This window comes from Galendromus occidentalis, unplaced genomic scaffold (genome assembly GCF_000255335.2).
Source record: "Galendromus occidentalis unplaced genomic scaffold, Mocc_1.1 scf7180000075986, whole genome shotgun sequence".
NCBI classification, from domain to species: domain Eukaryota; kingdom Metazoa; phylum Arthropoda; class Arachnida; order Mesostigmata; family Phytoseiidae; genus Galendromus; species Galendromus occidentalis.
Genome location: NW_003803976.1, coordinates 199,493 through 223,583, shown reverse-complemented (window position 1 = coordinate 223,583; position 24,091 = coordinate 199,493). Strand labels below are relative to the sequence as shown.

The window sequence follows — 24,091 nt, the reverse complement described above, 5'->3', positions numbered from 1 at the left end:
CAGCTCTTCTCGTGACACTGATGGACCTCTACTAGCCATTCTCCAAGAGTCTCTGCCATCCCCTCAGCTCGATAATCATTGAACGACGTCAAGAGATCCCCGAGCTCCGGAGATACATTGATTGCTATTGATTATAGAAGTTCGTCAGATTTCGAAAATCTGCTGGCTCACATCTCCAAGGAGCCAGTCGCTTCCTTGGAGAGATCCACCTTGGTGAGCGTGATCGCCACATTCGTCCCCGACAAGCCCAGCGCTGGTTCGAGCCGCCTCATAAGCGAGAACGAGAAACAGAGATGGCGAAACTCAGATTCGAATCTCTGGTCGCAGAGAAGGAGGATTCGCGCATGACTCGAGCGGCTAGGAGTTCGGAATCGGAAGAATCGAGCTATTCGCGAGCGGAGCGTATCTACGATGCCTTCGGAAGGGGCCAGTCAAGAATCCTCTTCAGCGATGTCGATTTTCCATTGCACACTCTTCTCTCGACATTATCGACCCTTGACGGCATCCTGCGGACGAGCTCTCCCTGAGAGTTGGTTTCCACAAGGGCGACTCAGCGGACGATTCCAGCATGTCATGCGTGTGAGGAGCGTCCTTTATGAGGAAATGCCGGGGAAGCTCAGCGGAATGCAGCCCAGAATAGAGGATCCCCCTCCGATGGAATCGAAACCCCTTCCCCCTCTCGAATGATGTGAATCGCCAGCTTGTGTGGAAGGAATAAATCGGACCAATTCACTCCTTCATCCGAGCGACTCCCTTGAGCATTCGCATCTTATTCTTCCAATTTCCGCAGCATGTACGAGGCTGTCCTTGATCACGTCTAGGATTTTAGTCACGGCATCTTAGCCGGAAACTGACAGCTCTGTTGAGCCCCCGTTGATGGCCCTTGCCGAAAGTCGAGCTCTCCCCACGCTTCCGGGCCTATTAGCAGGGACTCGCTTAGGATAGAGGGGGAAAACGGGCGCAATGCTTCCCCAGTCGTGATGCTGGAGTATGGATTCGAGACGCATCATCATTCCGATCGTTCGGCTCCTGGGAAACCCCCCGCCCAAGGAAAACCGAGTTCGTGCTCCTACCAGTCTCGCTGATTTCGACTTGATTGGAGGAGACTCGCGAACGATGGAGTTCGGCGCTGGAAATCACGGCAGTGCAGATATGAAGATACTCTGCGGTCGCAAGGGAGCTGCGGACAGTGAGTCGCCGCTACGGAGCTGCGTTACCGTAGGCCGTAATTCATGAGAACGTCAACGCCAGCGATTGCCGCCAGCCAGCGGAGCGGCGGCGGCCAGCATTGGTGTGCCAGTAGTCGCCGTCGTCATCATCATTGCTGCTTTGTTGCCGCTGGTGTGCCCAAGAGCCGCCGCTGCTGTCATTTGCCTGTCTGCCCGTCTGTCCGCTGCCGTGCCGGCTTGTGGTGCGGCGACGACCGACGGTAGCAGCGGCATCTCTCGTGCCGGTAGACTAGTATGTGGTGGTGGTGGTGGTGGTGTCGGTGTGTATGAGTGAGTGTTCCCATTCCGTAGTTTCGGAAAGCGCCATAGAGGGCGCCGCTGTCGGCTACACAGCAGCAAGATGGCGACTGCCTATGTAGCAGCCATGTAGTTTTGTTGTATTCCTTCTTCTTGTTCTTCTTGAAAACAGTGTTGTTAATTTGCGTTGAATTCGAGGAATTCGATGTGGCCTACGCGGCCGCGATAATCACGAGTGACAGATGTCGTGTTCGGGTGGATCTGAGTTGAAGCCCAGGAGCTGAACCTTCAAGCGCAACGAGTCCTGGCAGCGGCTCCACACACCGTCGCCCGGTGGTTGTTCGGTGGTGGACGAAGCTCAACGTCAAGGGACACAAGAGCTGGCTTCGGAGCAGGTGTTGACAGCTGTAGGATTGAAGTTCGAGTTGATGAAAGTTTTTCTCGCAAAACAATCTTCCGCTGCACTTTCGCGCTGGGTTCGACGGCCCGAAACCGGCCCGGTGAGCTTACATGGACGGTGAGTGTCTGAGTTCCACAAGGATTCTCTCGAGGAATTCGTTTATTTTCCCCAGCCCCGGGGAAAATGGTCGTTCTTTATTTGAGCAGCGAGTTGCGAGCCTTCGCTAGCGACCTTGACCAGGATTGAATCATTCAGAAAAGGGGACTGAGTCGATGCGTTTTATTTTCGCGTTGCGGACCTAAATGTCGTCTCGCTCACTCAGTCAGTCAGCAGTGTATTGGCATGACCCCCTTGATAGCCTTGTTTTGGTGGCGCTGCTGCGAGAAAAACCATCCATGAAGTGTTGCGTGATCGCAAGCCGTGATGCGTAGGCGACGCGGCGCGCGCGAACGATTTTTCAGGAGCGCTTCATGCTTTTGACTTATGCTAGATATTCGTGTAGGCAATTTGCAGTGCAGCGGCGTATATGTATTTGCCGCTTCCGTGTCTGTTTGTTATGGTAGGGTTCCTTGACCCGACTGAGTGAGCGAGCCAGCGGCAAGAGAGGTCCATACTGTCTCTTACCCTCCGAAGTCCTTGCGACACGCTCCCTCTGAATGCCGCTGCGCCGTCCATGACGTAGACTTCCAACTCCAAGGAAACTAGCCGCCACCGCGGTGGCGGCAGCGGCGGCGCGGCGGCAGCGGTAGCAGCTCGAGAAGGGGCTCAAGTACTGGAAACTACTAGCCGACACGCAAACACACACCGTGACCTCATTTGCAGCGAGGGCGAGGCTTTCCCGATTCTGGCCGCGATTCGATACAAACTCGGTTCGGTGAAGCGGTCGCTCACGATACGAGCAGGGCGGTCAGAACTCCCGGTGATCCTTGTGATCGGATCGAGTTGATCGGCGGATCTATTGAATCCTTTCCTCCTCGAAATCCCGCGGGTAATAAGAGAACTATCCTTCCGCTCATGGAATTGGGTCTTCTATTTTTAGACTACGAATAGTCCATTGAGCAAGGCTCTAGATGACGCTTCGTTGGAGACCGTACCGGGTTTCTTTCTCGGAGACGAAGAAAGAAGAAAGAACCACATCGGTTTTAATTGCCTTAATTTGCGTCGATTGCGTCGCCATGAATATGGGAACTCTGTGTCAAGGAATCCTGGTCCCACTGCACTTGAGACAGGGGATCTCCTCGCGATCTCGAAATAGATCTCGTTTCAGTCTCACGTGGATAACTGCATTTCAAAAATAGAGACTGATGTCGTCGTCGACGACGCGGGCAACACACGCCGGCCACGGGCAGCACTGGCCTCGATGACTTCCGATGCTAAACAATTCAATGACGTCGACGGATAGACGAAGCAGGGTTCATTCCTTTGATCGCGGAAGACTTCCTCGGACGACGGTTCCGTCACGTTGTCGAACCAGCATTCAATTGAATTCGACGAGCATGATGACAGCCGACGACGATGCTATCAATTCCAAATCAATGCATGCCATCCTCCATCATCTAGTCCTGAAGGCCGAGACCTGATTTTCGAGCTAAACTTCCGACGCCAACGGATTATGGTTCGGTGCATGCTCGGATTGTTCCCGGGCGTACTTGCAAGAGAAGTCGCGCTCGCGCCCCCTTCGGGAACCAGTCTATGTGGAGCCTCGCATTTCCTTCCACGCACCGAGAGAAAGACCATCGACTCCGTATGAGCTCTTCCCGTTTCGGGCAGATGCCCGCGAGCTCCGGGTGCCCTGTCCTCTGACGAGAGGGCGGCCGAATGCAGATTCCTTGGCTCCTCTGTCGTTTTGAGATCATGAGACCTCTTGCTGAGAAAAATAATCGCTCCCGTTCGTTGGTGTGGTGAAAAGACCCCAACCGGAACGATTCCGCGAATAACCTTCTCGTTTTCATTCCGTTGGGGCAACGGACTTGTTATCGAAGCGGAATCCATATCCTTCTTCTTGAAGCAGGATCTTATCGGCTGATACGGCTGCCCTGCTTCGGCTACGAAGACTCAATGCCAGAAGAATCCCAATAAAGGACTGAGAAGTCTCTCGGAAGCGAGCTGCTAAACCTGTTTTCGCCTTCCTCATTTCCGAGAACAGCGGGAAAAGCCCCCGAGGGACGCCAGATCCCCAGAAAGTTCGACGTAATCCGTCGGAATTTCAAAACGTTCCATCCCCCCTCCCTCATTCTGGGAGATGATCCCGATCTTCCTCCTCCAACGAGTTCCCTATTCTGATAGTTCCGGAGGGGGTGCTGATCCCTGTCCTAATGTTCAATGTATCGAGCTCTTTCTCCTCTTGCTTGCTCCGAACCGTTAACGAAAGCTTGAGGAGATTACGTCGATTGCGTGAAATAGCCTCCCTGTTGATTCTGAGGAGCTGAAGACGCGGGTGTGTGGCACAATCTGGATCTTTGTGCGCAATATCTTCAGAATACGAGAACGTAACGTCCATGATCAACGGGATATCGAGCTCAATGCAACCTGAACATGATGTAGGACTTCTTCCGTACGCTCGTCTCGCGAGACCCCATCGGAGTCGTCGATTGAACTGCCGTATACTTTGTAGCCCCGATTTGCTGTCGACGGAGTAGCCATTCACATCGTCTCCTGCAATGATCGAGTTATGATAGTCGGATAACTCCGAATTTTTCAGTGAGTGTAGACCTGAGCAACCCAGGAGGAGACGCCAATGGGAGTTTCTATCCGCTGTCGGGGAGCGAGTGTGAGGACTCCCTCGAAATCAAACGGAAGTCGCCATCGGGGGAATCGACGACGCTCACGAGTCAGACGGGTCTGGCTCCTTCTCCCATTTCGAACAGCACCAACCCCAGGCAGCAGCAGGAGCTATGCCTGGTCTGCGGCGACAGAGCGTCGGGTTACCACTACAATGCGCTGACCTGCGAGGGGTGAGTACTGTCTGCCCTGTATTCAGGGAGGCTGCAGGAATTTCTCCTGGCGCGCTTTTTTCCGCTCTCGACTTGTTCCCCTCGTGGACCCAGGTCGCTGGATAAATTATCGGGTCATTGTATCAATCATGAGGAACTCGATGGCGTCCGAGCGAAAAAATTGAATATTCTGAAATCCTGACGTTCTTCCAGATGTAAAGGATTCTTCCGTCGTTCAATCACAAAGAACGCCGTCTACACGTGCAAATATGGAAACGTTTGTGAAATTGATATGTATATGAGACGCAAATGCCAAGAATGCAGGTTGAAAAAGTGCCTCATGGTCGGTATGCGATCGGAGTGCGTCGTGCCCGAGTACCAATGCGCAATGAAGCGCGAGAGCAAAAAGCAAACTCCCCAACATACGCACAAAGCTGGGGAAACCAACGGAATCGTTGCAATCGGACCTGCGAACGCTTCTCGGATCCAGCCGATGGTTGTCGAAGAGATTGCCGACGAAAAGCCCAACATCATGGCGCTGAATATGGCCGTGCGTCAGGTGAGTTCGGGCTCGGGGGAAGGGGCTCGGGCAAATGTCCAGAAACGATGAGACTAGGATAAGTAGCGTCGTTACTCCAGGGAGCCCGGAGCATCGGATTGAAAACTTCTTTTCGACTCGTATTCCAGGTGAAGCCACTCACAGAGGACCAAGAACAGTTGATCAACAGGCTCGTGTACTACCAGCAAGAATTCGAGAGTCCGGCGGAATCCGACCTCCGTCAAATCACTCAATTCCCGCTCGGCGATTCCGAGGAAGATAATGAACTCCGGTTTCAGCACTTTACGGGGATAACCATCCTCACGGTTCAACTAATAGTCGAGTTCAGCAAACGGGTTCCCGGTTTCGATTCATTACTTCGGGAAGATCAAATCACCTTGTTGAAGGTCAGTGCCGGAGGGGGTGTACGGCTCAGATACCGATCGAGAATCCTCGAAGTTCAGTGACGCCACGGACGATGGATAGCGGAGGTGGAATACACTTCAGATCTCAAACGCCGCAATTTCTTCCAGGCTTGTTCAAGTGAGATCATGATGCTGAGGAGCGCCAGGAAATACGACGTTAAAACGGACTCGATCGTATTCGCCAATAACCAGCCGTACACGAGAGAAAACTACAAGAGCGCCTCTGTGGGGGATTCAGCTGATGCCATCTTTCGTTTCTGTCGGCATATGTGCAACCTCCGGGTCGATAACGCTGAATATGCCCTGTTGACAGCTATCGTGATTTTTTCCGGTGAGGAATAGAGCCCTGATATGTTCGTTCACAATCGTACCTGTTCTCCCTCGGAGTCTGTCCCCTGATTTCCGGAAGATAAATCAATTCGAGAGCGGAGCTTACGAAGACTGCATGGTCAAGCCGGTTTTGGGGCGGAGAAACTCAACAATGACGCGCGTTCCGGGAATTCATGATATTCTCCCTTCACAGAACGACCATCGTTGTTGGAACCGGAGAAAGTGGAGAAGATCCAGGAGTTCTACATCGACACATTAAGAACCTACTCGGAAAACCATCGGCCCCCTGGCAGAACGTATTTCGCCCGTCTCCTTTACATTCTGACGAAGCTCCGCACGTTGGGAGCAATCAACGCCGAGATGTGTTTCCAGTTGAAAGTGCAGAACAAGAAGTTGCCGCCATTCTTGGCCGAAATCTGGGACATCCAGGAATAACCCACGGATCTGCCGGGCAAAGTGCAAGTACCACGAGACGGCAGGTGATCCCGCCCCCCTGTCCGTCCATGAACAGACGTCGTATGTTCTACGTCTACGACATGTGTGCTGTCAGCGACGGATTCAATGACGAGATGGATGAGAAGGTCGATACCGGGCGTCTCGCGAAAACCGAGAGTTCCACAAAAAATCCCGAGTCGCTTTTCGCAGCCGCCTCACGAGGAGACAAATTTTCTCGCGGAAGGAGACTGCTCCGGCTTTGAGTGGCCTTATATTTGGAACGGTAGCTAATTCCTTTCTCGACTGACTGATTGAATGAATGTGCGATGAAGATCGCGATGAGCGGGCGTTGTGGAGAGCTGATTGTGGTTTTGGAGCTCTTCGAATGACCCGAATCCTTCCGCAACTGCCACTTTACCCCCTGAACGCATCCATTAATCTCAGTGAAGTACAGTTTTTTTTAGAGGCTAGAATCAGAACGAAGCTCCATGACGGAACCGACGACAAGGATTTTTACAATCAGAAAACTCGTCGCTGACTCCGATGTATTGTTAGAATATGGGTAATCAGAGGAGAACGCGATCGAAATTGACAATGAAACGAACGACGACGATGACGGAACAAATCCATCCGAAGATCATAGTGGAGGCTGATCGATTCCGTGGCTCAGCAAGCAATGTGCGACAGCGCTTCGAAAGACAATTATTGTCCAATGTGATGGACCTTCACTCAATCAAGGTTGACTATATTCCACGCGTGCTCTGATTTGAAACTTCTGCGAGCTCCTGCGTCAATTCTGACTATGTCCTGGCTGTTGAGATTCGGAAGATGTGTCTCACTTGGTCTCTGAACTGTGGCCCGTGCAGAACCTCGTATGGATGGTCATTTCGGATCAGATGGATATCATGTGCATTATTATACTAGCATACGAGAATGCTGAGCTGCTGCAAAAACCGCCCGGTCCCCGGGCTTTTCCCGCGCTGATAGACTAGGCACGCTCATTGGCGACCACTCCACTCTGATTTTTCCCGATTCCCGCTCATATTTTCCGGGCTCTACTGCTTAGAGATTCTCTGGGGGATTCACCGTAGTCTCCATGTTTTTCCCCGTGTCACCCGCATTGTTTACTTGCACAGTATCGCTGCTTAAACCCGATATGGGATTCCAGAGGATGCGTCCCGGGAAACGCGAATGGAGCCGAGTTTCTGTTGACCTCGAGTCGAATGTGGATACTGCTCAGGACAAAACTCCTGACTCTATCGACAATCAATCTACGGCCAACATCATTCAGACAAGGGTATTCTACTTTTCCCTCCATCGAGAGGAGAAAGAGAAGGGAAGCTCCAGGAATATATTATGACCGCCTCAGAACCGAGCGTGCATAAAATGGAAGAGATTCTCCAGTCACCAGTTGTGCTCACCCATAGCACAATAACTTAGACGAATGTACATAATCGAATCCGAATGGAGGGTGATGACGACTCGGTTGACTGAGCTGTGAATAGCCTGAATTAATCGGAGTGAATATTCGGTGGGGCTCACAAAGTGGTCGTGCGGTACGCCTGGATCGTCACAACTTGCGAGGTAGCTTACATCGCATGAAGCTTAGCCTCCTCATTTCACGCTTATTCTGTGGAGACAAGGTTGGGTCTCGACCACGAAGGTCCGCGAGATGGTCTAGGGTCTCATTTCATAGTACAAAAGGGTGTCTGACGACTTAATCGAAAAGACGCAGACCGGCTGGGCGGTTCCGACGAGGCACGTTCGTCTCTCGACAGTATCGGAATGTCTTGTGTGGATATATAATTGTTAAAAAATTTGTTCGTCATTAGAATAATTCTTGCTTAGTGTGAAAGGTTTCTAGAGAAAAAACGCCCATGGTCTGTCGACTGGCCGACTTGTCCGCTCATCAACGGTATGTCGACGGTCCTTCGATGGACACATGAACGAGTTTGGGTCTGCGCTTATCCAGGGTGAGCTCATTTCGAGTCCTCGGTTCCTAGGGTTATGTGTAGAGTCTTCGAGAAAGACCGCGGAGCGAGCCGGAGTGTCGAGCGCTGCCTCGGAGAATTCTCATAAACTTCATCCTTCGAACTTGAACGGTGCCGTGTGAGCTGCCTTCGTTGTGTGGTCAATCTCCCAATTCTTTTGTGGGGAAGTTATTCGCAGTTCGAAGCTCTAAGCAAGGGCACGATTCCTCCTAGAGCGTCTATATCGGGTCCGTAATGACCGTATCGGAAATTGTGAGGATCTCTTAGCGCTTGGAACGCGTCCTCCTCATTTATTCGCAAGCCGAGATTCCCGCCGGAGGCATCCATGCCGTCCACTGCCGTCGAACGAGACAATTCCGAGGGCGATCGAGATCCCAAGTCGTGATCCGGCGGATCCTCATCGGTTAGTTTCGCAAGAAACTTCAGCGCATTCCGAAGAGTGCGCGCTCCGGTCTGAGACGAACGAGGATCGGCTCGTGATCGGTGATCGATCGCTCCATAGGGAACTCGGGTTGCTCATCTGATCGGGTTTCCTCAAACATGGAACATTCAAGCGCACATGGCAAATTTATACGAGTCGCGATGATGCGCCAGTTTTTTTTGCGTCGGTGAGCCGCGAATCGCCTTTTTCGTGCGCGAAGATTCGTACAATATCAGACAGACTGTTCGGGATTTCACGGGTAATAAGAAAGACACGTCAGCGCCAGGGCATGGCTATCGACGAAGGAAGCGTCGGAAGAGCTCGAAGCGTGAACGCTTCGCTCTTCTATCAGGATGCCGGACTTTCTGAGGCTAGGACAATAGCGAAGCTGCGAGAGTACCGTTGCCCCACTCGACAGCGCGAGATCAGTAGACTACATACATACACACATACGTACGTGCGGACATCTTTCGTCCGAATGGTGTCATTGTTTGCTAGAATTCATTCGAGCGGATGTGCCTGTAAGGTGTTGACGTTAAATACAAGCGAAAACTCAAAGGACGCCCTGACCGGGAAAGCACTCACATCCCCCGCTCTCAGGACCTCTTTCGAGCGCTGCACCGAATCAGCCGATCGTTGTCTTCGTAGTCCCTTCAATAGTTTCATTGAGGAGCGGCTTTCTCGGGAGATCTCACTGTGAAGAATGAGCAGTCACTGCGGGGGTTCCCACGCCGCTCTCTCTCCCCCTCCCCTGACCTCTACTTAAACGACGGATCAGGCGATGTAGTAGTAGACTAAGATCTTCTTCAGCTACCGCTACCGCCGCTTCCGCTGCTGCCTTCGGCAAAACCGCATACGGAAAGAAGCTACGTGGTGATATGAGTTTCGACTTTTTTTTCTGTCGATGAACTGTTAAACGAACCGAATTAAATGCATGTGTGCGTGAAAGCTCATTATTTGAGAAAGTTTTCGCTCAGCCTCTGCGCAATTCTGTACATAAGATGAGAGGGATTATTTTAACATGATGACTGATGACTTCCAAACAATGTTCCCCATCTCACGAACTTATACATAAAATATATATATTTAGATCTGAATATATATATTCATATTTGTGTAGAAGAAATCTCACTGGAAATTAGAAAGTGTAGCGTTGACTAGTTAGAATCCGATGAATACTGGTCGTCTGACAAGCTCACGCCTTGGTGCTTCTGAACATACTGACCTGACTTATGAGCGTGGACACCGAGGTCCGGTTTGCTGACTGTAAACTAATTGAACGATGACAATGTACATCCGAGTATAATTTTTCCTGACCGCTTATCATCAGGGATCAATGCGAATCGAAAGCATCGACTCTCTTGGGATGCGGAGCGGGCCCGAGTGATTTCGAGGGAAACAACTTCTGAATAACACACAGGACACGGAAATATCCACAATGATTTATGTGCAATGCCATTTATTGACCCAAGTCTGATTTGTGAAAGAAAAAGACCGGCCGTGGCTGAAGGCTTGCCGGAAGTCGCTGCCCACAAAGAGAAGCTACGAAGAATCTAAAGACAACTATTTGAGGTTCAACTCAGTCAGACTAATGACTGGGAGCCGAGGCCGCGAACTGAATTGATGTCCGAAACGAGATTGATGATCATAGAGACGGCTCAGCGCCTCTGCGTCAGCGAGAGCAAGGGACTATGTGACGGATATAAGTAACAATAATTGTAAATACGGATATACATATTATATATTATTGTCTGGACGGATTCTATTTAATTTTTTGCATCGCGAAGACGGCAGAGAGGTTATCGATACGATCATTATTATTATTGTCGTAAAAATCATCACCACTGAAGAGAATGGTTGAATAAATCGCCGTGAGTTTTTACATGAAAATTGATCATATCTCTTCCCACACGTGCATGAGAACTTATCTTACTATTTCAATTCAATATTTTTTAGAACATAACGCTCGGATCCGGATGCGTCTAGAGACGACCAGGTTTGTTTTTCCATCCCGTTTTTTCGGGAAAATGAGCAAGAACCTCGCAAGGAAAATGTGTAGTCCCTGTATCCTGGTTTCGAAGGTCTCATCTTGTATGATCCATCCTACCGAGACTGTTCTTGCTTTTGGTCTGTTCTAAATTGAGCTACTCCGCGCCCGATTCCTCAAATCTTCGAACTATCAAGCTCTCCGAGCTGAACGTTGATTCGTGTCTCTGAGCGGACATGAATTGAGAGCACGAATCGTCCAAGGAACGAATAGGGTATCCTCGAGAACGCTTCTCGATCGATTCCATGTCTGGGGAATATTAGTTTAATTTCAGCATGAAATCCTCTCTGAAGCCGAAAGTTTTCAAGTCGAAAAACTATCGAGTCCGTTAAAGTAATCCGAGCTGATATCCCCGAGGGCAAGTTCAAACACTTTCAGGATACATTTGTGAAATATTGTTGCGTATTGCGATCGATTCGGAAGAACATGCTTACGAAGAGGAAGTAATGCCGCGACGAAGTGTCTGATATTTTTATCGGTCAATGCGGCTGAACGATTATTTCATTGATAAGCGAAAGTGCTTCGGCGGCAGGAACGTAGCGTATTCGCAGTATGTGCGATGACGTCGACGTCGGACTGAATACACACGGACAAGCCGGTCGGCATTTCTTCGGGCGTTCCGTTCATCGATCGGTCGGTCGAAGGATTGCGTCGAGCCGGTTTCGGATCATCCACGACGTTCGATACGAAAATTCAAAATACACGGTCGCATACGCTCTCCCTTCCCATTTCCTCACACAATAGGATCAATGCTTTGTCAACGTTTGCGAAAAGCCTTTTCCGTAGCGGTCGTTGCCGATCGGCGAAAAAACGGGGCACTGACTCAGCCTCTCGATTTTGCTATTGGTCAGGACAACGAACCGAACGAACGACCGACCATCCGACTGAAGGATCGACCGACCGAACGGCCGGAGGATCGCCGGACGGATGGATGGACGGACGGACGGACGGACCGACTGACTGACTGACTGGAAACTCCCTTGCCAACGGAAGGAATCCGGCCCGGGAGCTCGGTGAGTTAGTTACTACTAGCCTCTTATGCTTGGTAAGCGGCAGAATCTCCTCCTTACCCTCTTCGGTGGACACGCTTGGCCCCTTTCCCCGGGTTTCACCGGTTCCGATCGTATTTGGTGACGAACCAGGATCCATCCCCGGAACTGCAACGAAGGTCGCATGTCTCAGCAGCAGCGGTTTGCGCACTGAAACCGTTCTCCGAAGGAGCGACCTGTTTTTTTCGTTGTTTCCTTCCTCCCACCTGACCGCGCATCCTCCTCGTTCTCTTCCAAAGGCTGGATTCGAGCACCGCACCCGACCAACAGGAAACTGAAGCGACTGCAGAAGAGGAAAGAACCGAAGAAAGTAAGAGTGAGAGACAGTAGCCGCTGCTGTTGTGGTCACACTCAAACCAGCCTCGCTCGAGGGTCTTCTCACTGAAAGAGAAGGGCCATCGGAGCTGCACTGGACACATCTGACGGCATCATCTGGACGGGCCGTCAGCATCAGCTGGAAGTCGGGTGTTGCTTCAGCTGCTGCTGCTGCTGCTACTACGACTACTGGTAGTGGTGGCGGTGGTGGTGCGTTGACCGAATTCTTGTTCCCTGGTGACCTGCATCCAAGAGCCCTTTCACGACACAGCTCCACGGCTGTGTCGGTGTTCCTCCACGGCCCCGGTGTTGGTGCTACGTTCGACTACGTTTGTGTGTGTGAATGTTTACGCGGACTACGAGCCGTCATCTATCCTCTCGCGATACTGCTAGACGAGGAGCACGTTCCGGATCTCGAGAACCCCATCGGGCTGTGAGTCTCTTCTCGGTGCTCCACCTGCAGCAGCACACGTGTTACGTCGACGGTCGAGAGCAAAAGTAGGAGAGGACGGTGAGAAAGTGAAACACCGAGCTCGAGCGTGTTGAGAGTGCCCGCGGGAGCCGAACTCTGCCTCGGTCCGCTAGAGTCTGCTAGAGGACGTACACGGCGGAACAAGTACTCTGAACATCGACGACGGCAACGACGACGGCCAACAACAACAATAGGGAGACAGGTCTGACTTCCAGTTAGTGAACGGGGCTAACCAGCCAAGCGGCCAGCCCCCCGCTGCAGACACCGCTGCTCCCACTAAAGACCAAACACCACAGAACTCACCACAGCAGCAGCGCAGAGAGGGAGGGGAGAGACCCGACATCATTGAGTTGCAGTAGTAGTGGCAGCAGCAGCAGCAGCAGCACACTAGAGGAGTCCTCGTGAAGTCGACTCAGTGTCGAACACATTGCCGCTGCTCGAAATTATTTTCCTCCACACGCTATATCCGCTCCGCACCGGAACGACGACGATCAGATCCTCCACGATGAGTTCTAGTGATCAGTTGCTGCGACAACGGATAATGTGACGACCACTGGATCTCCTCCAAAGTCTCCTCCGCGATCAGCCGACTTCACTGAGAGGAACGTGGAGGTGAGTGTAAGAGTGAGAGATGAGGGGAGTCTCAGAGAATAGCGCGCTCTAGGCACTTGGGGGCCCGACGGTCGGATTTCGTGGAGACGAGTGCGGCATCCGACGTTTCCAGACCCATTGTCACTTGGACGGAGAATAAGACCCTTGGGCTACGAGACATTCTCCGCTGTCAGCTGATGATATTCCAAGCTATGGCAGCTCTTGGAATCGCCATCGAGTGATCGTGGAACGAAAACCCCGATAGACGGCTGCATGAACGACCGATGCTCTAACGATTCCGACCAAGTTTTCCCGTCCATTCGCTCATCCGTGAGGAATCTGTGTCATCTTTTCTCCACGGTTTCCTCCGGCGGAATTATTTTCCAGCCATTTCGTTGTTCACGATTTTTCTCCCGTGCTTGCTTCGGAGCTCTCCACTCTCGTTGATGTTCGCCCGTCTGCTCGCATTACGCGGTGAATTCTGGGCATATCCCCCGCCTGTCCCCCTCCTGCCCGAGGGTGCTGACCTATGCTGCGTCCGCTGTCTGGCTGACCGTCTAGCTCCGCATGCCGCTCTCCGTCCTCCGACGGTCTATCTGACTGACTGAGTACTCACTCATTAGCACCCAGTGTAAGACTCCCAGACTTGGGCGGTGATGAGACTGCGAGCGGTTCGGATCCCGCTGGGCGCGGATATCAATTTCCGAGCTTGTAGCTTCTTCCGATCGACGCTTTTTCGACTTCTCGCCGATGGATCGATCGTCGAAAGCTGGGAAGTGGGGCGCGAGCAGCGCGGCATGCGTGCTGTCCGTTTACGATTCTCCTCGGAGTTTGAATAATGACGACATTTTCGCCGGCGCTGTCTTGTGAACTCCGATTGCACAAAGCGAAACATTCCGCTGCCTATTCTGAAATCGGATATTCGCGTCGTCGGTTAGCGTCGGCGGCTCTTTGATGAAATAAAACGCGGTTTCGCCGTGTATTGCGAGTTTTCCGGGGAGCGGGTCATCGATGTCAACTCCATCGCCTCTTTCGGCCGTGAAAAAAGGCCCGAGCCATCAACAAGGGACCGTTCTTGTGGGTCCTACGAGATGGACTCACGTAGGCTAAAGCATATGTGAGTCACGGCCACCACCGTGCCCGCCACACTCGAGTGAGCCGCCGTAGTATTGCGTCATTGCGTCCAGGGACTTACAAGGTCTTGAGCGCTCCTTGATATCTCGCCTAACCGCAAAGATTACAACCTCTGGGAGTTCCGCGAAAATGTTCAAACCCACCCGCGGCTGAACCGACACTAATTAACAGAGTACAGCCTGCCGGGTCGATCATGAATAGACCCGTTGTTATGAGGAAGAATACGTCCCGCGCCCCATGTGGTGTTTCTACCTGAGCTCAGACATCAAGTTCGGACAGTCGAGGCAGCCGCGCGTTCGGGAGGTTACATGGGGATCGCGAGGCTCGACGTATGTGGAAGGACAAGGAAAGGCCTTCGGATCGCTTCGGGGTCACTGTCGAAGACCCTCAAAGCTCTTCTCCCTCCAGCATAAATCCTCGAAGACGATTGTATGGACAAACATGAGAAATCTTCACGTTTTCCGAAGCCGATAAGTGGGCTTTCCATACAGCAAACACAGTCGGAAGCGTCGATCAGCTCGGTGCGCTTGCAACGCTTTGAACTGTTCGGACCGCTCGCGCCTCAGACACTATCTGTTCCGGCGCTCGTTCCAGACAGGAAGATTATCTGACGTGCGTTTACGAATCGTGATGAGAACTCCGGTCACCGAAGTTTCCGTCGATACGATAGCTGCCATCGCTACATTCGGAGCGGCAGCCTTAGATGCAATCGACGAGAAGAACAACAACGACAAGAACAATATGATCGCAACGCCCAGAGTGCCGGAGCTCGCTTGAGAGCGAAAATTTTCGAGGATTTGTTTCTTCCCGGGGAAAGGAGCAATCATGACGCTACTTGATCGAACGATCGTTGAAAATTTCCTCATTCGATTTGTGTCTTCGAGGGGGTTACGGAATATTGTGAGAGGGGAGGTCAGGACAAGTCGACGTCACCACCATAGTATCGTAAACATACGGTTTTACCGTAGGAGACGCAACCACAGAGGTGAAGGGTGAAGCGTGATTCCTATACCCGCCGACTGTATATACTCATCAGTGATGTTGGTCACTCGCGATGGCTTTTCGTGGATTCAAACCGTAAAAAAACGTGTGGTAACACATCTCACTGTTGAGCTGTAATCATCTGTTGATACACGGCAAACACTCGACGTCTACGGGGAATAAAGGGCCGGCGAGGCCGACGGTCCGTCCTCTTTCTTCATTCACTTCTCAGTATGCGTCTGCGAATGTCGCATTTCCCACTGCGACTCCTTTCGGCGATACGGCATGTGGAGAGAGTTCGGCTTTCTTCAATCCCATCTCGATGAGGGATCCTGCGCGGTTCTCTCTTTCGATAGTTCGGTAGATCGGTCGGCGGAGACCCGTTGGATCCACGGATACATATGGGAGGGGTTCAGCGGCTTATCCTTGCTGGAACTCCGTTTTGGTGGGGCTCCGAGCTCGGCGAACCCTCTCGATATCTTACGAGGTTCGCTCGTGGATGCCGAGCTCGTGACAGGAGCTGAGAATCGTTGAAGAACTTACCCAGAATTCAGGATGAATGAGAGTCTTTCTCGCTCCCCTGCCGCGGAATTGGAGCTTGCGCGTTTCGATCCTGGGGCTGTGTCCTGAAAAGGTTTTCGCTTGGGGCGAAAAACCAAGTCCTTCAGCTCGGGAACACCATACATATTTTCGTCTCGCCATCCGAGCCGCCTCTCTTGTGGTACGATCTGTCAAATTGAGTCGCTGGTGCTGCTCTTGTTCCTCCATCCGCGAGCGGCTCACGTACATATCTCGGCACACCTCGGTTCATTGAGTCATTATTCCGAATTGCGGTGATGCGAGATGGATCAAGCGCGAGTGGTTTCGTGGATGAGGCGATGCCTTTCGTAAACAAATCGCTTACCATTCCGTGAAGATGTCGTCAGGTCATTCGGTGCGGCTCGATAATGTGATCGTATCAGACTACGATAACCGGTGTGAATGATCTCAGACAGCTCAGGTATACACTTCGTCGGAACTCACCATCGGTAGGCTGATGATGAAATGTGCTTCATACCTCGTTCTCCCTCAGAATGAGGCATGCCCGTCCATTCCTCGGGCTTCCCGAGCATGTCTGTGGATAGGAGAGTGCTCATCTCCTTCCAATGAGTTCCGGCTTGTTAGCCTTCCCATCGTTCCCAATGTACTGGAATGTCCGTCTGTGCGAGAGTGTCCGTATACCGAAGATGCCCGTCTACATTCTCAAGCTTCCGCAAGGTGCCGGTCTTATGGAGTGTTCTCGGGTATCAGAGTGTGCCTGGCGATTAGGGAGAGAACGGAAGATTTGGTTTAAGCACCGGAAAGATGTTGTCCGACAGCGGGACTTCGATCGTCAAGACTCTTTCTTTTTTGTTCGCCGGGAAAGGAGCCCCCTTCAAAAGCGAGCTCCGTATTCATGTTGTCGAGATCCTCAACGAGCTCAATGGAGAATGTCTATCTTCCAGTTCTCAAAATCAAGGTCTGCGAGAACACCTGCCTCCCCGAGAGCATCCGTGACCTCATCCCCGGAATAGATTGAGCGAACCGATCCTCGAGATGAAAGTCCTGAACGTCATGTTCTACCAACACGGCTACTTCGTGTCATCCCATCCATGGGAGGTCATTGTAGCCGCGCTCACTCTTATGCTTACTCTGGGCATTACGGCTTTCAATATCGGCTATCCCGGCGCTCTACAAAACACTCCAGGATATCAAGGTATCGTACTATGAACAAGAAGATATCGATAAGCATATGCTCAGAGAATAATCTCAGCCAGCTACGAAAGAATGCCCAGGAGATATTTATACTAATTCTGACCCTGAGCTCGAGTCTTTCAATCGAAGAATAGTTTTAGACGTCTTTGCCATGGACCGCTGGCGGTCTAGGCACGGAGCTAAGAAATTCCCGCAATTACTTGCAGGATCCGAAATGCATGTCCTGGTGGTGCTAGCGGCGATGTTGAATGCATCGCATCAGTTCAAGCATGTGTATCAAAATGGGAGTCGACTCGTTATCGCTGTATCGTTGGCGTACGCGCTTTTTGCCGGCATAATTTTTATCGGATGTCTACTTTGTTTGTTCGGGCAAACGCTCTCACAAATCAAGTGAGTTTTACACGACACCGTGTCCTCTCCCGGTCATCAAGAGTGTGGCGAGGGCAGGGAACCCTATTTCGCTTCTTCGGTTGATCTTGATCGAATCATTGAATAAATACGTACCTTGCAGAGATGCTTTCCCGCTATTCCTGATCATGGTCGACATGAACAAGGCGGTCAACCTCGCACAGCAGACGTTCAAGTCCGCATCTCAGGATGGGATTTGCTCAGCGATTGCATCCGGCTTGGCCATGATGGGACCCGGTCTCACTCTAGATACCGTGGTCAAAACCCTAGTGATAGAAATCGGAACCACGTCAGGAGTCTCGCGATTAGAAAGTCTGGCTACTTACGTGGTCCTATCGTCGATTGTTACATATGTTGTTTTTCTGACTTTCTACCCGGCGCTTCTTGCTCTCATCTTCGAGGTCAGTAACTCTCAGCCGGCTCGTCTCTTGCTGCATTCGATAAACCATCTAGAGATGAGCCAATCTGGAGATCATGTTGATTCACAGGTGACTCGCATGGAATCAGACCAGAATCCAGCAGCCAGCCAAGAAGACGAACCGAATCCTGTTTTAGAACGGGTGAAAGTCATCATGGTGAGTGTAGAATCCCTGTCAGGGTTCGTCTTCGATCCCCTCAGCACGGCTAGGTGGATTAACCTACGAGGAGTCTTTGGACTATTCCGAATAAATCCCGTGCATGCACCTCGATGCTAGCCTGCGGAGGACCGACGCTCTTGATGATGACGCTAGCAGGAAAAACTTACGAGCTCAAAGCGAGAAGCCCCAGAAGGAGGAAAGCGATCACGCGGAAATAGTGACTCGCAGTACATACATTGTCCCAGACGAGCGTCGAGAGAGAAAAACCTCGTCCCTCGTCGACGTCAGACGCGTGTCTATAACCCCAAAATCAGATATCATCCGGCAAATACTGTGACATCCTCAGAGGCGTTTTCGCTTAGCGAGCTAATTCGATGAGTGACGACTCGAGCCGAGCGAATTCACCGCATTTCCCAGAAAACTCCCTCGCTCGGTAGGCTTCCCGCCTAAGCAATTTCCCCGTATTCAACTTGATTTCCATTTTTCGAAGGCTTGCTCCAAGCTCAAATTCATCAGTCTGTGAGGTCGCCAAATAGAGTTAGTATTCCGAGAGCCCAGATGCGCGAGCCCGTAAAAGTAGCTTCCGAGTCCTCGATGGGAGGAGATCATAACGAGCGATTACGTCTCATATTTTTGTCGACTGGTGACCTTCCGTCCCTGATCGTCGGGAGGGACGGGCATTGTCGCTGCGGTGGGCTTTGGGAGATGTTCGTTTTGCTCATCACCAACAGGTTTGGCTATCCCGCGTCGAGGAAAGAAAATGACATACACCGAGAAGCGTCGTCAGAAATGACGCGAGCTGGACAGGGAAGCTACAGGAAGAGGCAATGACATTAAAATCATTGGAGACCTTCCCTCCCTTGGTCTGGTGACTCTGAATAAGGGTCCCGTCGAGTGCTCATTCCCTCGGGTTTCTCACTGCCAAACTTCGGCTGAAAGTGTGCTCCCTGCGTCGAATCTACGGATTTTTTCATCATTGAACTTGACGACCGAGACACCAGCTCTGCGTGCTTCGCTCGCGCATTGGGAATCTGAGTCTCGATTCAAAGTCGTTTTTTTTTCGCTCCACAGAGTGCGGGTTTGATGTTGGTTCATGCGCACAACCGGTGGCCTCTGAATCGCTGTGCATCTCCAAAAAGCATCGCTTCCACGGGCTCCAATCAAAGTGCTCAATCATTTTCTGCGTCCAGCTCAGGAGCGAGTCCTGCAACGCCGGAATCTCCGACGCTGCCCGCAGCCGACACATCCGAAGCTATGCCCAGGTTCGGTGATTCTTTCGGTTCTTGAGAGCAACAATGCGAGACGCTTAATATTCGGAGTGCCCGAGCGAAAACGGTTGGATCGTTCGGCCAGGAGAGAGAGATCTATCCATTCATCAGAAAACAATCTCACCGTCGGGATGAATTCCCTCTTCTTCCAGATTGTATGAACAGATGACTGGCACGGGTGGTCCAGCGAGCTGGTGGTGGCTCAGCATCGAGCAGGTGGTCATCTTGGGCGTTGCTCTAGCCATCGCTGTCAAGTATCTCTTCTTCGAGAGACGAGCGCAACTCAAACAACAACTCTCGGCGGCAGCGAAAGATCTCATTGAAGGTTCGATAGTTTTTTTTTGGAGGCATATGCTGTCAACTCAATTAGTCACTTGGAAACCCCCCTGGAAGGACTGCATGGCTAGTGAGCGAGCATTAAATCGATTTCCAAATGTTCAGATCACGATCCCGCGGAGGATGTCACGCCCGGATTTCCGTTCGCAGGGAGCGACAACAGAACTGGGAGAGCGATTCCTCAGTGCGAGGTCGTTCCGACACGAGAATACCGTGAGAACGTTCGGCGAGTATCATCCGACCTGGACGAAAGAAAGATATCCCCATTTATGATTGGAGACGGTGAATTCGATCGTGCGGACAAAACGGTTCAAACCGACTTGCCGTTCATCTCGCACAGGTGAGGGAATACGATCCGCTCTGCCTCATTTGCGAGGCGCCATGAACAAAACTCTGAGACGCGCAAAGCCAACGTAATCGACTGTCCGAACGAAGTTTCCGCCGCGGATTTCGCTATCTGGGGAATCCCCGCGCTCCGCGGCAGACTCTCGAGAGAATTCCAGCATGCGAATTCGTTCTGAAAACACTTTTTCCGCGCAAGTTCCGCTGGTCGCCGGGCATGTACTCCGCTCTCCCCGAATTCTGACGTATTCCCGTTCCACATTCCAAGCCCCGCCTCCAATAACTGAAACATGCAAAATCGCATCGCGCCAAAGGGGCGTGCAGGATCGCGTAACTGATTTTGCGGTCTGTCTCACTCGAACATTTCGACTTTCAGAGATGCACAGGAGACGAACTCTGGCTCGAATCCGAGAGAAACACAAGCTGAGAGGCCCTGCCGAGGAGTTCCCGAGTGTCTGGAGCTCCTCGCAGATGCGGAAAAAGGACCACGCGAACTCACCGATGAAGAAGTGAGTATTCAGAGAATCCAATATCTGACTCAACAGTGGCTTCATCTCGACCCGGGGATCCAGGTAGCGCGTTGAAAATGCCCGAGATCCGCCTGTGTGCGGTATGGATATTTACGAATTGCGCCATTGCATTCAAGGTTATCATGCTTCTGGACAAGAAGGAGATTCAGCTGTACAAGCTCGAGAACGTGCTGGACGATCACGTTCGAGGAGTGGCTATTCGGCGTTACATGATAGCGAGAGAAGCTGGAATCGGATCCGCACTGGATAAACTGCCGTACCGTCATTACGACTACGAGAAGGTTTTCGGTGCTTGTTGTGAGAACGTGATCGGTGAGTGCCTCCCCCTGATCCCGGTGTGGAGTCCACCGATTGACACCGTTTCGCGGGCCTCCAACTTTCGCGGAGGATCCCATCTGACGAAGTACCAACTCTTGGCGACAGCTTTCTCACCCGATCGTTCATATTGTAGGTTACATGCCCGTTCCCGTTGGCATCGCCGGTCCGCTCATTTTGGATGGCCGATCCTTTCACGTACCTATGTCTACGACGGAAGGTTGTCTGATAGCTTCAACGAATCGTGGCTGTCGAGCCATCGCGAGAGCCGGAGGAGCGTATTCGACGATCACGGGCGATGGTATGACCCGTGGCCCCGTGGTGAAACTGCCTACCGTAGCGGAAGCTCAACAGGTTAAGCTTTGGTTGGAAAAACCGGAGAATTTTGCCGAAATCAAGGAAGCCTTTGACAGCACGTCTCGTTATGCCAGATTGAAATACATCCACTGTCAATTGACGGGCGTACGTCTGTTCATCCGATTCGTATCCACGACCGGAGACGCCATGGGCATGAACATGTTGTCCAAGGGCACCGATGTCGCCATCAGTCACCTACAAAAAATATTCCCGAAAATGGCAGTGATTGCTGTTTCTGGTAACTTCTGCACGGACAAGAAGCCGTCGGCAATGAACTGGATCGAGGGACGCGGGAAGAGCGTCAGTTGCGAAGCCACGATCCCCGCGCACGTTGTCCGAGATGTTCTGAAAACGAGTGCGTCTGACTTGGTCGAAGTGAACTTGAGCAAAAACCTCATCGGTTCTGCCATGGCTGGATCAATCGGGGGCTTCAACGCTCAGGTACGTCGCGAAGTACGGTGTACACCCTGGATTCGCGAATGATTTTTTTTTAATTTTCAAATCTGCAAACTGTTCGAAAACCCCTCGGGATCCTTCGTATTGAGTCACTTCCAGTGAAATCCCGATTCCTGACTTTTTCTCTATTTCCGATCCACAGGCAGCGAATATCGTGACCGCAATCTTCATCGCCACCGGTCAAGACCCGGCTCAAAACGTCGAAAGTTCAAATTGCATCACCGTGATCGAGCGCTGCGGCGTCAACAACGAAGATATTCACATACAGTGCACCATGCCATCGATAGAGGTCGGCACGGTGGGCGGTGGCACGGTGCTACCCCCGCAAGAGTCCATGTTGGAGCTCCTCGGCGTGAAAGGGGCGAGCACGGACGAGCCAGGAGAGAACGCCAGAACTCTCGCCAAGGTTGTTTGCGGTGCTGTGGTGGCCGGGGAACTCTCCCTGTTATCGGCTCTGGCAGCCAGAGACCTTGTGAAATCGCATATGCGACACAATCGCTCGGTGGTGAACATGGCCCCTCTTTCGAACTCCGGCAACCCTCCCGCGACAGTCAGCGTCGACAAGCGGGGACTTCTGTCTGCATGCCCCGTCTCGGAGTAGAACCCATGTGAAGGCACCGTGTAAAACAAAGGCAATCATCATTTCAGAGATCCGAGTGGCGCTTCCCGCATGGGTTTCGAAGAGGTAATTCTGGGAAACTGGCGAAGGAACTTGTGCTTGACACCCCGGTGCTTCCTAGTCTGAACGACACTGACTCGAAATAGAATATAGCAACTGCCGAGCGTCACTGATCGCAGCGGAGGCAGCGGAATCGATTTCTTTCGAAGCTCGGTAATTTCCACTCCTGAATCCGCCCATCTCGGGCGGTCCGCTCCCATTGTGCTCCTCTAAACGACATCATTGATAGCATTATTATCGTTCACATCAACTCTATCGAGCGGGAAGATCATATTAGTCCCCTGTTTAGATTTTATTCTCGTTTTCTCGTTCGGAGTCGTGGTGATCAATACGCGAGAGAATGGTAGCGCGAGGAACAACCGTGTGGAAATGTCTTCTAAATTCGTCAACGCACAAATTCCACGCGGTCATCTGAATGATTCGATCGAAACTTTGATTAGGTTTTACCCAACTATCAATTTATCTTCTGATAATTTTTCCATCGACAATATATCAGAACGTACCGCAAGTTTTCGGTACGCTATAGACTTGCCTTGTACTATTGGACAGAAGGTGCGTCCAACGACGAATGACTTGTCGCTCTTCCTAGAGCAAAAACTGTCCAGGAACAAGGATTTCTGAACCTGGACAGGAGAACGAGAAACACAGTACGGAAGCGGTCGGACGACCGCTGAGCGTGCGGTGAACGTGATGACGCTGCAATACACGCAACATTCCAGTCTCGGATTTTTATAATATTTTCTGGAAGTTGGAGATGACAACCATGAAGCATATCGACAGGTCGACTCGAGTTCATCGAGTGGGCTAAGTTATAAGTTTCTGTCTGGCACTTGATAAGCGGATACACTTCGAAATAGAAATAAAAAAGAACACAGTCATCAGATTTTGGCAATAATTCTCCCTCTTTCGACCTCTTTTACGTATTGTGATGGACATTTAAGATTTTAAACGATTCGCACTGATGTTGACTTGCGGATGTGCCAAAAATCTCAGAGGGTATGTGAAGAATATCAATCATCGTCGGGTTTTGCCGCTAGGGAAAGGGAAGAGCACAAGCCAATTCAATATCAGGTTCGATTCCCTTGTTACGCACAGCAAGTCGCGGGAGGTGAAAGGGAGGGTGAGGGAGGTAGGGGGGCGGTGCGCCTCAGGATATCGTCGAGATTTTCGTACTCAACATTTGCTTTACTGAATCAGATTGGTCGGCAGTACTGAATGATAATTAGAGTCCGACGGTAAGTCGGTCCCGTGTCGGGTAGCGGCCCCGCTTCCGGTTTGGGGAGCTCAGGGGAACTTCTTCATGCTCGCAGAGGGACTTGGAGTGGAACTTCAGCGCGGGCTCTTCGCCGCCTCCAAGATGTCTGATCTCAAGAACGACTCCGGAGGCAAGGCCCCAGAGCCTAGACGCCCAGAAAGTCCAGGTTTTCGAAATTCTTGACTTCGCCGTCCGGGCATATTACGTATGTCATGTTCTTCCATGTGATCTTTCATCGTCGACCGCTCTCTCATGTGAGACGGATAACGCTCGCCTCTTTCAGCGCCTGCGGGAGCGAGGATCTT

General features: G+C 51.6%; 2 protein-coding genes across 2 annotated transcripts; both read left to right on the top strand.

The window, feature by feature from the left end:
• The first annotated feature begins 1,116 nt into the window (after window positions 1–1,116).
• On the top strand, window positions 1,117–15,324 carry LOC100908536 (ecdysone receptor-like). The gene is made up of 8 exons (XM_003738448.2): window positions 1,117–1,189; window positions 4,568–4,820; window positions 5,013–5,358; window positions 5,487–5,744; window positions 5,871–6,093; window positions 6,286–6,523; window positions 7,785–7,824; window positions 15,142–15,324. The coding sequence occupies exons 1-8, from the start codon at window positions 1,117–1,119 to the stop codon at window positions 15,322–15,324; spliced, it is 1,614 nt and encodes a 537-aa protein (XP_003738496.2).
• Window positions 15,325–16,444: 1,120 nt separating this feature from the next.
• Window positions 16,445–22,708, top strand: Hmgcr (HMG coenzyme A reductase). The gene is made up of 12 exons (XM_018641696.2): window positions 16,445–16,503; window positions 17,082–17,263; window positions 17,469–17,652; window positions 17,774–18,071; window positions 18,159–18,245; window positions 19,320–19,510; window positions 19,669–19,841; window positions 20,003–20,192; window positions 20,571–20,703; window positions 20,841–21,036; window positions 21,176–21,837; window positions 21,995–22,708. Exons 1-12 carry the CDS (start codon window positions 16,445–16,447, stop codon window positions 22,451–22,453), a joined length of 2,814 nt encoding a protein of 937 aa, XP_018497212.2. The 3' UTR covers window positions 22,454–22,708.
• Window positions 22,709–24,091: the final 1,383 nt, after the last annotated feature.

Bases quoted from the DNA above. Each gene is read 5' to 3' on its own strand.
- LOC100908536 (XM_003738448.2), top strand. From the start codon at position 1,117: ATGGAGTTCGGCGCTGGAAATCACGGCAGTGCAGATATGAAGATACTC. The intron at 1,190-4,567 runs GTGAGTCGCCGC...CGAATTTTTCAG, and splicing joins TCGCAAGGGAGCTGCGGACA to TGAGTGTAGACCTGAGCAAC. The intron at 6,094-6,285 runs GTGAGGAATAGA...CTCCCTTCACAG, and splicing joins AGCTATCGTGATTTTTTCCG to AACGACCATCGTTGTTGGAA.
- Hmgcr (XM_018641696.2), top strand. From the start codon at position 16,445: ATGTCGTCAGGTCATTCGGTGCGGCTCGATAATGTGATCGTATCAGAC. The intron at 18,072-18,158 runs GTCAGTAACTCT...GTTGATTCACAG, and splicing joins TTCTTGCTCTCATCTTCGAG to GTGACTCGCATGGAATCAGA. The intron at 20,193-20,570 runs GTGAGGGAATAC...TTCGACTTTCAG, and splicing joins TTGCCGTTCATCTCGCACAG to AGATGCACAGGAGACGAACT.